Raw genomic sequence first — 13,618 nt, 5'->3', positions numbered from 1 at the left:
TTATTTCCCCATATTCAAAGTTTGGCCTTACACTAAAAAGTTTTGTGCATTGCTAAACTTCTTCAGGCTAAAAATTGAAGGAGGCCTAACTAAATAAAGAAACTCTAGGAGGAGTTGTGACTTTGTGGGTTTGTCATAGACTATGAGTGAGAAAATAACGATATTTATTTTGTCAATAATGTAGTGACAGACAGAGGAGCTAAAGGGGTTGCGAGGGATTGTTGACTAGTTGATGTTTCAATCATAAGATGGTTGGTGGTAAGGGTGGTGGTAGTGGTAATGGTTGGCAGAGGAGTCTAAAGTGAGGAAGTGAGAAAGGCAAAGACATCTAGTTGTGGTGGTGGTAAGGGTGGTGGTAGTGGTAATGGTTGGCAGAGGAGTCTAAAGTGAGGAAGTGAGAAAGGCAAAGACATCTAGTAGTGGTGGCTATTTTTTTGAGTTTATAGTTCATTAATCATAAATGTTAATCCCTACTAACTTCTTGTTATTTATTACACCCTCTCGAAGTCTCTTTAGTTCATATTTATCTCAAGTCAAATATCTTTATATTTTCTTTTTGGTAAAATTACTTTTAATTTATTTTTAAATTAAAAATCCATAAATTAAAAATCGAGCATATCTTTTTTATTTTATTTATCATAAAAAGACAATTTACAAATTCTAAAAGCAAAGGTTTGGTTCTATAATCTTTAAAGGATACATGAAACTCAAGATCATATTTCAAAAGAAAATTCAATAAAATTGTATATACATATTTTGAGTATATTAAATGGGTATAAAGATTATGTGTAATAATTGATTGAGTAATTTTAAATTAGAGATAAAATAATTCTTAATCATATGATTATATAATACCTATGCATTTATTTTATATATTCAAAATATGTATATATAATATTACTAACGAAAATTAATATTATCAAAAGTATTAGGCCAAATGGCTATTTTCCACCCAAGATTTGATGCAAACCCCACTTCCACTTGTTAATTATCAAAAATTCAAATATTTATTTGTCTATTAAATTTCACTGTTATTATAAAGGTTAAAATTGTTATTTAATAAAAATATTTGGAAAAACTATAAATTCATCACATTCCCCCTCTTCCCCCCCTCCCCCCCACCCCCCCTTTTCTCTCCCCTCCCTCAGGTTTAAAAACTAACAATTTTCCCTACTTACCCCACCAAAGGTTTGAAAAATAAACATTTCCCCTTAAAGTTTTTTCTTTTCCTCTCTGACGATGATTGGTCATTTTCTTCCTCACCATAGGTCGTCTTCTCCCTCACCGCCTAATACACAATGAAAAAATCAAGATTTTAGTCTCGTTATGCCCTAACTAGTGAGAGAGAGGACATTTGATGATGGTAAAAAATAAAGTGTGATTGAGAAAGAAACAGGGAGAGAGAGAATACTGCCATCTTCGACTACGGGTAGTATATTGAAAAAACCCTAAAAGAAAATATTAATTTTTCAAATTTTGGATAGAAAAAAATTTCTTACATTTTTAGTTTTTTTAAATATTTTAATAAATAATAATTTTATTTATGATAATAATAATAAAATTTAATAAATAAATATTTAAACTTTTAATAATTAACGGATAAAAAATTAGTTTTGCATTAGAGCTTGGTGGGAAATAGTCATTTGGGGAAAGTACTAGTGAAAACAAAAGAGACAAAAATTTCAATACAACCAGTGGAGTTGTTTTTTAACTGACTACATGCGCACAATTACTCAAATCAAAGCAAACCCAGGTTTCATCGTCTAGAAACATTCGGTCATGGTCTTCCTTCGAAGTCAAAATTGTGATTAAAACGTCTAAACGCTTCCTTTAGATAAAAGAACCTTCCATCCATCATACTTAAAACAAAGAACATTCAACTGGGATTGGTCAATCTTAAATTATTATGTAACTCAAAACTAATCAAAGAAAACACTAACCCCAACCAAACATACAAGAATGAATGATGGTTTACGAATTGCATCGGCAGAAACTAAAAGCCTTGAGCCACACCATATCACCTTCATCTTCAACCTTTGAAATCAAGGGTTGGTTGATACTGTTTATATCGACTTCTATTAGGTACAGATACAGTGATAATTTGGAAAAATGATACAAAAGGATTCTTGTTACATTATACAACAGCTGATCGCAGATGCAGTGGGTTTTGCCAAGTTTTATGTACAATTTTCCCGTATGATAACACCGGATTTAGAAACTTTGATGGGCTTCCCAAGGCACGCTTCCGTAGATCTTTTCTTCAAGTTCAAGCTCGCCCGAGAAACGAGCAAGTAAAAAATTTCAGGGGCGAATATGATGTCAATAAAGCCACTTATTCCCTGAATTTGGTTATGATCATGATTTACATTACATAAGAGTAAACGTCATTACATTGACAACATAGAAATTCTTCGAGGCAAATACCATTGTAAACAAAGACTGTTTTCTGGTGGTGAGTGATAACCAAATTCAGAATTCAGTTTTTTGCAACTAAATATACATTCACACATACTTATATTTAAGCAATAACAAAAATAAACTATGACCCAAATCAAGTTCGAAGATGTGAGTCTCTCCCAACAATTAAATACAGAAATCAACTGAAAAAAACTATAAAGGAACAAAGTTTTAACTTCAACAATTCTGTCTTTTATAAATCCTATTCTATCTTTCAACTCATCCCATCCCTGTTAAATCATTTGCGATTACATCATTTTTCAATGCAGTCTCTCGTCTTCAGGAAATCCATTTTGTATCAAAAAGGCCAGCAGTGGTCAAGTGAAACTCTCAATGTACCCTAGATTTAGAAGATGAAGGAGGCAATGAAGCCTGTTGCTTAGGCTGTCTTAGCTGCTGGATCTGTCCCAGGTGGTTCATTATCTCTACCAGCTTCAATTGGGCATTTATAATTTCCCCATGATCAGCAGAACTCGTCAACTTTTCTTTTCCTTCTCACATAACTAGTGTTTCTCTGGGCAATTCAACTTCAATGTCATTTTTTGACCTTTCAACAATGGAGGCAGCTGAAGAATTCCTGTCTAGATCAGACGGCAGGTTTTTGCTTTGTGAATAACTGAACACTGGTATCCCATCTTTCATTTCAAAACTACTATGATTGTTCTAGTTGGTTTCTACAACTCTAGAACTTGTACAATCACTTAACATTTCAGTGCTTGGGCTCCCAGAATGAGTAGCAACACAATTTGATAGTCCCCCTTCTTTTTGCTTTTCCTCTTTTTGAAGTTCAGATCTATCATCAATGACATGGACAATGTAAACAATTGGCTCTGCATCCAAATACTTCAGTACCATGTTGTATAACTTTCCCAAGTTTTTCTCCACAACATGAAAGAATTTTTTGGCAAGTTTTAATTAGCAGCCTCAGATGTCATCTCAGCAGATGAAGCCTCGTACTTTGAAGACCAATTTGCAGCATTTTCAACTTTGGTCTTATCTAATGATTTGCCTTTCTCAAAATCCAGCAGATCCTCATTCGAATCTAGTGGATATAAAGGCTTTTGTCCCCATTCACTTGTCAAATGACTCAAATCAACTTCTGACTGTCCATTTCCTAAAGATTTCATCTGTTGATATGCTTCAACTTCTTTCTCCAGAAAATGATTCTCCCTCTCCCGCCTAACAAGGATCTCTTTCATTATGTTCATCTCTTCTTCCCCGTACTCAAATTTTTCTTCTATCATTCTCTGATACTGCTTGGCTTCTATTTCTATTGATGCCTTGTCTGCTTGAAGATGGAGAATCATGGCCAGGGCTTCATCTGCAGCAGTTGCAGCTGCAGTTCTCTCTTTCTCCAACTCTAATTGAAGAGCATTACAGGCAGCTTTCTCATCTTCAAGCGCTTCTTTCAATATTCTGATCATGTTTTCTTCATTTTCAGCACTCTCTAACTTGCCTTGAGCACTGCATATGAACTTTTCAACAGTTGAAGAATCATCATCCTTGACTTTATTCTTCCCAAATGATACAACTTGTCCCACATTATGCCGTGTTATCTCACCCTGATCAAGGCCAATTGCAGCATTCCTATTATCTATAATAACATGACCACAAACGGTAGTATTTATATTAATGCAACATTTGACTTGTAATAATAACATACAGGAAAATTTTCAAACTTGAAAGAAATTCCAACCGTAAGTTCTCTTTTCAACACTTAACATATTGAAATTTCAACATTTTAGAAAAAAAGTTCCAAATATTAGACAAAACTTCAAACAATATCTCTCTTCCACCATGAAAGAAACATGCAATCAAATCCTTGGACAAATAATTTAACACAAAATAACTTCCATTTCGGCTGAAGAAATAGGAAAATTTATTACTCACCTTGAAGAAAGTCTTCTTTTCCATAAATAGGACTCGAGCAATCACCAATTTGACTTCTCATATCACTCCCATTATAAGAAGCACCGGAACTACCTGCAACAACTACTGCAGAGGATTTCCCATACCAAAGAGAAGATCTCCTTCTGCGACGAATTCCATTCTTTTGGTTCTGGTTCACAATTTTCTTCCCCTTAGCATCAAACCCACCTTCTCTATCAACCAAATTTTGCAATTTTGGGCTTGAAAATGAACTCGAAGATCCTTCATTCTCGAATTCCAGAACCCCATTATCATAAATTCTATCTGTAGACCGCATCACATCTCAATTGCAAGGTTGATCCTCAAACATAATCAAATCAAAAGGAAATTTCCTCTTAATCAACATTTGAACAGAAAATATCTTTCTGACTGGCCAATCAATAAGCAATCTATGCAAACATATATTGCTGTTCTGGTACCCAAAAAGCCCAGTACAGGGACAAGACAAGTGGAGTCCAAAAAGATCACAGAATTTCGAAGCAAAAAATGCAAAAGCAGACCCACATAACAAGAAATAAGCAAGACAAAGGTCAATAAAAGCCCCAACGAGACCCCAAAACGTCCATGAGCGAGTTGTGCGAAAAGCCATTATGCTTTAAATTGATCGGGATCCCAGCTGTTCTTTGAAATTTTAGGAAGCAACTAAGTTTGACAAGTGAAAACCGAGATAACCACCAAGAATATACAAAGTTCATGCTGATCCAGATACAAGGAATCGAATATGGGAACAAATCTCACCATGAGACAAACCATATTAGCCCCAGTAAAGAAACAAAAATTTAAAAACACGAGATCTTCTAGAGAAAATAAGACGGAACCTGAGGACAATAGTCTGAGCATCACATTTACAGACAAATGTTGGCAATCAAATTGAGTAAACAACTCAAAAACTTATCTAGAAAGCCAGCTGAAAAAGGCACAGTTGAACATGGAAGGATCAAAAGTTGGTAGCTTAAAGTTGAACCGCTATCAAAAGTAGCTGATATATAATTGCAATCTCAGTGTACGGAAATTATGTGAAGCACTAAGGCAGCTTCCGGCGCGGATTGAGAGAGAGTGTTTTGCTTGCGTATTTAAAGACTGTCGTGTAGCCATTTTTTATTATTTACAGGGGGCCTGTCCTCGCCCAAGATGTGTTGCAACTCCAAATTGACATCTTAAATATTGAGACATCTTTATAATGGTTAAAATTAATGAAATTAATTAATTTAAAAGTAAAATTATTATTTAATTATTAATATATTAAAAACAATAAAATATTTTTAGTTCAGAAATTAATCATTTTTTTCTAGTTAAATTTTGAATTATTTTATTTTATTTTTTAAAACTTTTTTCTTTTTTTTTCTCTTTTTTGACGTAATTTCTAGTCAACTTCTCTCTCACTTTCTTTTTTCAGTATTGTCTCCGACAGACTTCTCTTTCTCTTCCCTTTTTCAGTGTCATCTTTGAATAAAATAATTATTTTCATCTTTGAATAATGATAAATTGTCTTTGTTTAGAGATAATATCGAAAAAGAGAAGGAAGAGAAAAGCCAATCGAAGACCACATCGAAAAAGAGAAAAAAAAGAAAGAAACTATAGGAGAAAAATATAACATTTGAAAATTTAATTTTAGAGAAAAATTGTTAGTTTTCTAAACTAAAAGAAAAAATGAATATTGTTTTATTATTTTTAATGTATTAATAGTTAAATGATGATTTTACTCTTATAATTAACTGATTTTATTAATTTTAATTACAGTCTATAAATAAAAATTTAGATTTTTAATATTTAATAAATACCAATTCTGGACATAACAAAGCCGGGGTAGGAATAAGTCTTTTGGCCTTAACTAAGTTGCTTTCATTTACTGGTAAGGAAAGATCTTTTACCATAATTATATAATAATATGGCAAGTAGTTTGGTTATTATTTCTATATCATATATTAAAAGATCATAATGTTATTAATGATTTTGTTATAATTTTTTTTATTATATCATATTAAATATATTAATTATTTGAGTAATATTATATATATAATTTTATACATAAATAATAATATGTTATTATATAATTAAATAATTAAAAATTAACGATAAATTAACACTTGATAATAAGATGATATGTCATTGTTTATACATAAAAATTATATACATAATTTTATTATAATTATTTATATTTAAAAATATTTATCAAATATAGTAATAAATTATATCTAAGATCAAAATAATAAAAACAATCTATATATTTCAGATTTTTGAAAATAAAATGGGCAAAAACACAATAGTCTAGCAATTTAGTTGATCATATACTATTACACAAACAATATAATTTATTAATTTACCAGTACAAATTAATATTATAGTATTTAATTAAATAATTTTAAAATAAGATAAAAAATAAACAATACATCATCTTATTATATTTTTCATAATAAAATATTATTCTAACCAAATAATTAAAAACCCACATATTTTACACCTTGAAAGTAAAGTGGGTAAGATCACAATAGTCTACCAATTAACTTATTAGTAGAAATTAATGTTAGGGTAGTTAACTGAATGCCTTTAAGGTTAAAAAAAAATAATAATAATAATTTATATAAATAAATTAATAAAATTCATAAAAATGAGATAATTTAATTTCATTGATGGATAAACTTGATAGAATTTAAAAAAAAAATAATAATTTACTCTATTGCAATCAAAATAACTCTTCTTTAGGTAAGATTATGGATTAAAAAAAAATAGTGTTATGTACATAATTTTTATATATAATTTTATGTAAAAATAATAATATATCATCATATTATTAAATAGTTAAAAATTAAAAATAAAATATTATTAAATTATACAATAATATATTATTATTTGTGGATAAAATTATATATAAAAAATTATGCGTATAATAATATTGTTAAAAAAATACCCACTCTCTTTACAAGATCCATGCCATAAAATTACGGAGACATATGTACATAAAATCAGCCAGCATTTCCGTAAGCTGCAAGAAATGAGAGCTGCATGCTGTAGGCTTCTTTGAGTTGTGCCAAGACTTCTGCAATGGCTGGCCTACGAGAGGCATCTCTCTCTACGCATCTTATAGCTACTAAAGCTGCCTTCTTCATGCTTTCCACATCAAAACTTCCCTTTATGCTGTCGTCTACTATCTCAAATGCACCAGCCTGTAAATACGGCTTGGCCTGCATTTCAAATATTCGTAGCACTTAACAATCTGCGTTCTCTCTAAATATGTATGATACAGTGCTTAAAAGGCAAAAAACTCAGCTTACCCATAACACCAAATTGAAGGAATCTGGAGTTCCAGAGTGGCTCAATGGCTCTCGCCCACAAATGAGTTCTAAAAGAACAACCCCAAAGCTGTAGACGTCGCTTTTTTTGGTTAGCTGTTGTGTGGAGTAGTACCTGCCAATGAACATGATAGTTGAATATATGGTGAAGTCATCAGGAATTAATCAGTTAAGAAAACTATTTAAAGGGCTTACTCTGGATCAAGATACCCAGCAGTGCCTTTGACTACAGTGGTTACATGAGTTGCATCTGCCCGAGTTACTTGCTTGGAGAGGCCAAAGTCACAAACTTTGGCATTCATATCCCTGTCCAACAGGATATTACTACACTTCACATCACGGTGTATGATCCGTGGCTCGCTTCCATTGTGCAAATAGTCCAACCCTTAATATTGATCATTAATTAAGATTGTTTAGAAAGCATAATCTAGACTATGTAAAGAGTTAAAATATCCTCTTTAAGTAAATAAGCTTGGATTTTCATACGTACCCTTTGCTGCATCAACAGCAATTTTTAGTCTGCGAACCCAGCTTAATGAAATTTGTTTGCTGTTTGGACCTAAAGGAAACATAAAAAACAAAATGGGAAATAAATTTAACAAAATGGTTAATCAGCCATAAGAGGAAAAATAAATCTTTCAGATCATGGATGACATACCATAGAGGTGATCAGCCAAAGATCCACCAGGAAGATACTCATAGACTAGTATTTGCTGCTTTGATTCGTGACAGAATCCTTCCAAACAAACAAGATTTTGATGGCGAATTTGTGACAATAGATACACCTATTAAAAATCCCAGATGTGGCTACAATAAGGAAACAGTACAACATGCACAAACAGAGCATGCAAGGACATGTAAACCATTACTAACATATGGGGAACAAGGAATTCATCAGCAGCAACAGAATATAATGGGAGAGGATTCCAGAATAAACCTCGTTGATGAAAGAATCAGCACCAAGTTGGGTCCGGTCAAACCGGACTTTCACAGCAACAACTTTGCCATCTGCAAGCTTTCCAAGGTAAACAGATCCAAAACTACCACGGCCTATAACCTCCTTGAAGTTGTTTGTAGCTGACTTAATTTCTTTGTAAGAAAAGACCTTTGCTGCATTCCAGTTCCGCATATCTGTTGCTGCCCCTTTATATTGAAAACAATGTTAAAAATAACAATGAAGGAACAAAATAATTTCGTTGATAATAACATTGTGATCTTATACATACTTTCTGTATATGGGACATCAGTTGTTCTTTTCCTTGCATACAGGACTAGCAGAAGAATGACCAAGAATACAGCAAGTAAGGCTCCTCCAGATGCACCAAATATAATGGCTATATGATTATGTTCAGTGCGCTTCTTGTTGGTAACAATAGTAACTTGTGGTGTCTCAATTGAAGGATTTGATGAAACATCATTGCAAGTCATAGTGGAGAAGGAAAGGCACAAATTCCCTGATGTTCTGCACAGATAAAGTTGATGAATCAGGATGCTACAACATGATGAACGAGGAAGAACAATGTTGTTCTCACTCTCAGGTCCATACCTAACTTCCAAGCTGTCTCTGTTTAGAGAGTCTGGGAGGCTACCCTCTAGTTTATTGTTTTCAACATTCCTGAGGAAGTCAGAAAAGGGTTTTCATTCAGTGAGACACGTTGTATTCATGAGAATTACATATTTATAAGCTCACTTACAATAAATGCAGGTTCTCCAATTCTCCCAAGACGTCAGGAACTGTTCCCCGTAAACTATTATTTTGCAAGTCCCTACGGGTAGAAGAATATTAAGAATGCAAAACCCACAAAGTCACTGGACAGAAGCAACTCTTAGAAAATGGAATTTGGGTCTACATGTGGAAAAGAGAACTTACAAAACTTGAAGATTAACCAATTTCCCCAAATTGGAGCCAAAGGAAGTTAAATCGTTGAAACTCAGGTTCCTGTAATTTTCAGTTAGAAAGCAGTTAAATTGCTATCCAATTCAAGATATTTGGGCCATAAATCAATACTTTAGGGGCATTACAGTCTCTCAAGATGTTGCAGGGCATCCAAATTCTTTATCTCTCCCGTTAGGGATGTGTTATGCAGATCCCTGTGGTGAAAACCGCCTAATGTAAGTACTTCAAATGATGTATAGAGTAAAATCATTTAGTGTCTCACGCAGTTAAAGAGTTTACAATGCTTTAAGATCCAACAAGTCTCCAAATGTCGGAGTAATCGACCTCAAGTTGATGCCTGAAAGCTCCCTAAAAAGAAATTTTAAGTCCTTGTTAGTAGATCTCTGAGGGAAAGAATGGGTTTAAGACAGAACAAATCAAAGAACCAAGGCTTTATTATGCGCATACAATGATGTAACTAGACTCCCTTCACATCCAACGTGATCCCATGGTTTGGGAGAGCATGGATCGTCCTCCCATGCCACATCTAAACCAGTAGACTGTTGAATAACTTGAAGTGCTGAAACTGCAAGTGTATGTACAGAACAAGGGCAAAAGCAATGTTAAGCTATGTCTGGCAAAGCGCAGAAAAATATCAAGCAAGCTCAACCAAAAGTAAATGGCACCTGTGGTTGAAGAAACTTCTGATGGAATACCAACAATTTCAAACACCTCAAGTGCGTTGACTAGCGGGTAGAAGCTGATACTCTTAATTGTAATGTTCAAAGTTTTTATTGCCTTCCGAGTGAAATATAGAGCACCAGCTTCTGAGCTTCTCACTGTGTAGTTTGATTCTGCAATATCTCCATTAATTGATACATTAAATGTAGGTGACACAGGAATAATCCCAGCAAAATAGAGGACAATGAAGTAGTCCCCTAGTGTATCCAGAGGAAAGCTGTAAGTTAAGACGTCTCTTCGTGCCAGAACTCTTGCAGTTTGAAGAACAGAAACCGGGGGACTCTCCTGAATACTCGAAAAGTTGAAGCTCAATTGCGTGTTGAAGCCGGTTGACACATGAAATGGCATGAAGTTTTTATCAGCATCCCATATCCGATCATATTGATCCAAAGGATACCTGTTTCAACACAAAATGATCACTGAAACTTGCACAATTTTCCAACCAATTCATGTAAAATTCATTTTCAAAACTCTTGCCTTAAAGAGCCATTGGTGTAACCGCAATCGATACGATAACTCTTTCTAAGCAACTTATCAGGAAAATCTCCCAAGCCAATCTGATAAGCACCTTGAGGAAGTGGCCTTACTTCAAGTGAAGCTATAACAGGATTCCCACCACTGGAAATGCGGTGTAAACAAAACGAGAGTACGTCCTTATCAACAGGCCATAAAAATTCTTCAGTCCAGGGATCATTAGTAGCAAGATCTACTGTGCCAGTGATGGCTGTCCCAAGAGAGATAGAAAAAGATGGAGGTTTTTTTAGTCCATCATAGTCCCTGTAGACAAATCGGGATCTAACGAGAACCAATGATGAAACGTTCTTTACTGGTAGCTTATAACATGAGCGACCTTGAGAATCTGGAAAAAATCGAACTGGCACATTAGACGAAGAGGTTTCCTCAACGAAGGGAACAGTTGTGGTGTTGCCTGTGTTTATGTAGGCACTATCTGAGACCCACGAAATGTTGGATGAATCAACATAACTTGTGGTTCCACCACAAGTTAGACTCAGGAAACCTGCACATTTGCATCGTAAAATTTAACTCTGCTAAATCTTTTTCTATGATCACCAAAAATATGGTCAATCAGTAAGAAATAAAATTAAAGTTTACAATGATTCGATAAGATTAATTCATAGGTGATCTTAAGTGACATACATGAAGATACACTCCAAAAACAAACTTCACATACCGTCTTGATCACAGAAACAAACTAGCCAAAAGCCAGAAAACAGAATGAAGCCAACCCAGAAGCACTTCAGAGCCATAGAAACAAACTCCAAAGAACCACCAGAAAAATATATCCACAAATCAACCAACAACTGCTTGTTCAAAGAAATAACTACATTTGAAGCTTTTAAACTATGGAAAAGGGAAACTGTAAATAAAAGGGGACGTGGGGTTGTTTTCTGTTGGGGTAACAAATTGATGAGAGAGTAGAACAGGTAAAAGGAAAGATTGTTTGTGTAAAAGAGAAGAGGGGTTATGATTAAGGCGTGTTGGGAGTGGAATTTTATTATCATTATTTATGATTGTTTGCTACGATACTACAAGAATAGTAGTGGAGGTAGTTGTTGAAAGCGGCTCCAGAAGAAGAAAAACACTAACACCATTTATGACTCTCACCTTTGGACCAAGTCGTTACAGAGAAAAAATTCTGGCCATTGTTTTCTTGAGGAAAGTGACATTGATTTATTTAAAAATTCAAGGAATTCAGTTATTCCTGCAACATAGAAATGCAGTAATGCATACGTCATCGGTACTATTTAATAAACTTGACCAACCGAAATGCCATTCATAACTTGTCTAGAGAATTGTTGATATCTGCAATTTTATCTCAATAAACAGGATGAGCTATACTAATTTTTTTTTTTTGACAAAATAAAAATACTTAATGGGCAGTGCTTTAATCATGGAAATTGCTTGATGATGATAGGATGCTTAATGGACCCGTCATAGCATAATGATATATTATGCAGTTTCTCCTCTTAGCTTAGCTTTCAAAGTAAATCTCATTCTGCTCCATTTATTTTCTTTTATATAAAGGAAGGAAAAGGTGCTTTGAAGACATAAAAACTCAACAATCTCGCAACTTTGACGTACCAAATGCCCTTCATTGCTATTTGCTCATGAATGCAGCATGAATGATGAAAGGTTTATAACTTTTCTTTTTTGTTTAAGGGTAAAAATGCATATTACTTTTTCTATGTTTAAAAAAATAAGGGGATGATCCTAGACAGACTCAGGATTATCAACAGAAGTCAATCTTACAAAATTTTCTCAACAACTCTGAAGAAATTAGAATAACCTGTTACTTTCAGTAAACACCAGAAGAGCAAAGAGAAGAAGCATTAATTTAATGCCAACAAATGTTCTACTGTTTGATGCCTCACCGTCCCTCTGGATAAATACCTTTCAACTGGCCAATGTCATTAGGAATGATTCCAATCAAATTGTTTCTTGGTAGGTTCAAGGTAACCAACTCGGTCAGACTAGTCTAGTCACTTCTTCAGGAATAACACCTTAAAATTTTTTATTTGATAACTTTCAGTAATCCAAGACTGTTATTGTATTCTTGATCTACTCCTTTCCGAATAGCCAATGCAAAATCAATATAAGAGACAGACCAGCCACCATAACCATAATTGCAGCCATCCCAGTAGTCATGATAGACTTGATAGTTAACATACCTATGAATCTGAATTTCCTTTCTGAGCCATGGCAGTGAAATTATTGATGCAAGGTGTGGAATGGAGCCAGACAAGTTGCTCAAAGAAAGAACCGAGACCAATGAATCTAAGATGGCATAGATCTGGCATCTGATCAATGCTCCCATAAAACTCATTTGATCGCAAGCAAAGAACAATCAACCTGGTTAGGCTTTCTCCTATCCATGCCAATAAATTTCCAGACAATTCATTCTCAGGAGTATCAACTGACTGCAAAGATGGAGGCAGTTCACCATAAAAGCTATTAGAAGAAACATCCAGATGTAACCACTCGAGTTTTCTAAAATGTTAGGAGGCGGTTAAGATATATTATTCCCAGATAAGTCTAATGTTTGTCTGCGGCAAAGATCCTGGAGAGATTTTGGTATTCCAACTTCAAGTTGATTCTCTGATAGGTCCACATAAGCAAGCGCATGTTGTAAAATGAATCCGGAGTTGAACCATTTAATTGGTTATCAAAAAGAGTAAGATTAACTAGATTACTACTTAAATTACAAAACCAAGGAAATGATTATTGACGTAAGGTGTTGTAAGCGAGGTGAACGACTTTAAGAGAGTTTGAGGAGTTGATATAGGGAGATGTTGAAGGATTAACA

At 34.0% G+C, this 13,618-nt stretch overlaps 2 protein-coding genes across 3 annotated transcripts; both read right to left on the bottom strand.

Annotated features, from left to right (window-relative positions):
- Positions 1-2,498: 2,498 nt before the first annotated feature.
- On the bottom strand, positions 2,499-5,474 carry LOC123215734. The gene is made up of 2 exons (XM_044635944.1): positions 4,348-5,474; positions 2,499-4,051 (listed from the first exon to the last, which is right to left on the bottom strand). Exons 1-2 carry the CDS (start codon positions 4,661-4,663, stop codon positions 3,369-3,371), a joined length of 999 nt encoding a protein of 332 aa, XP_044491879.1. The 5' UTR covers positions 4,664-5,474; the 3' UTR covers positions 2,499-3,368.
- A 1,782-nt stretch (positions 5,475-7,256) lies between these two features.
- LOC123216068 (probable LRR receptor-like serine/threonine-protein kinase At5g48740) lies at positions 7,257-11,812 on the bottom strand. Of its 2 annotated transcripts, none has more exons than XM_044636422.1 (16): positions 11,486-11,812; positions 10,771-11,311; positions 10,239-10,690; positions 10,021-10,138; positions 9,853-9,921; positions 9,699-9,767; positions 9,547-9,615; positions 9,371-9,442; positions 9,223-9,291; positions 8,903-9,138; positions 8,614-8,813; positions 8,335-8,461; positions 8,167-8,235; positions 7,872-8,061; positions 7,659-7,791; positions 7,257-7,568 (listed from the first exon to the last, which is right to left on the bottom strand). In XM_044636422.1, the coding sequence occupies exons 1-16, from the start codon at positions 11,559-11,561 to the stop codon at positions 7,350-7,352; spliced, it is 2,709 nt and encodes a 902-aa protein (XP_044492357.1). In that variant the 5' UTR covers positions 11,562-11,812; the 3' UTR covers positions 7,257-7,349. The 2 variants fall into 2 exon arrangements, with proteins under 2 accessions (XP_044492357.1, XP_044492356.1); XM_044636421.1 differs by having other exon boundaries at positions 8,614-8,819; positions 11,486-11,808.
- Positions 11,813-13,618: the final 1,806 nt, after the last annotated feature.

Source organism: Mangifera indica, chromosome 5, assembly GCF_011075055.1.
Source record: "Mangifera indica cultivar Alphonso chromosome 5, CATAS_Mindica_2.1, whole genome shotgun sequence".
Lineage (NCBI taxonomy): Eukaryota > Viridiplantae > Streptophyta > Magnoliopsida > Sapindales > Anacardiaceae > Mangifera > Mangifera indica.
This window is presented reverse-complemented; position numbering and strand designations above follow the sequence as displayed.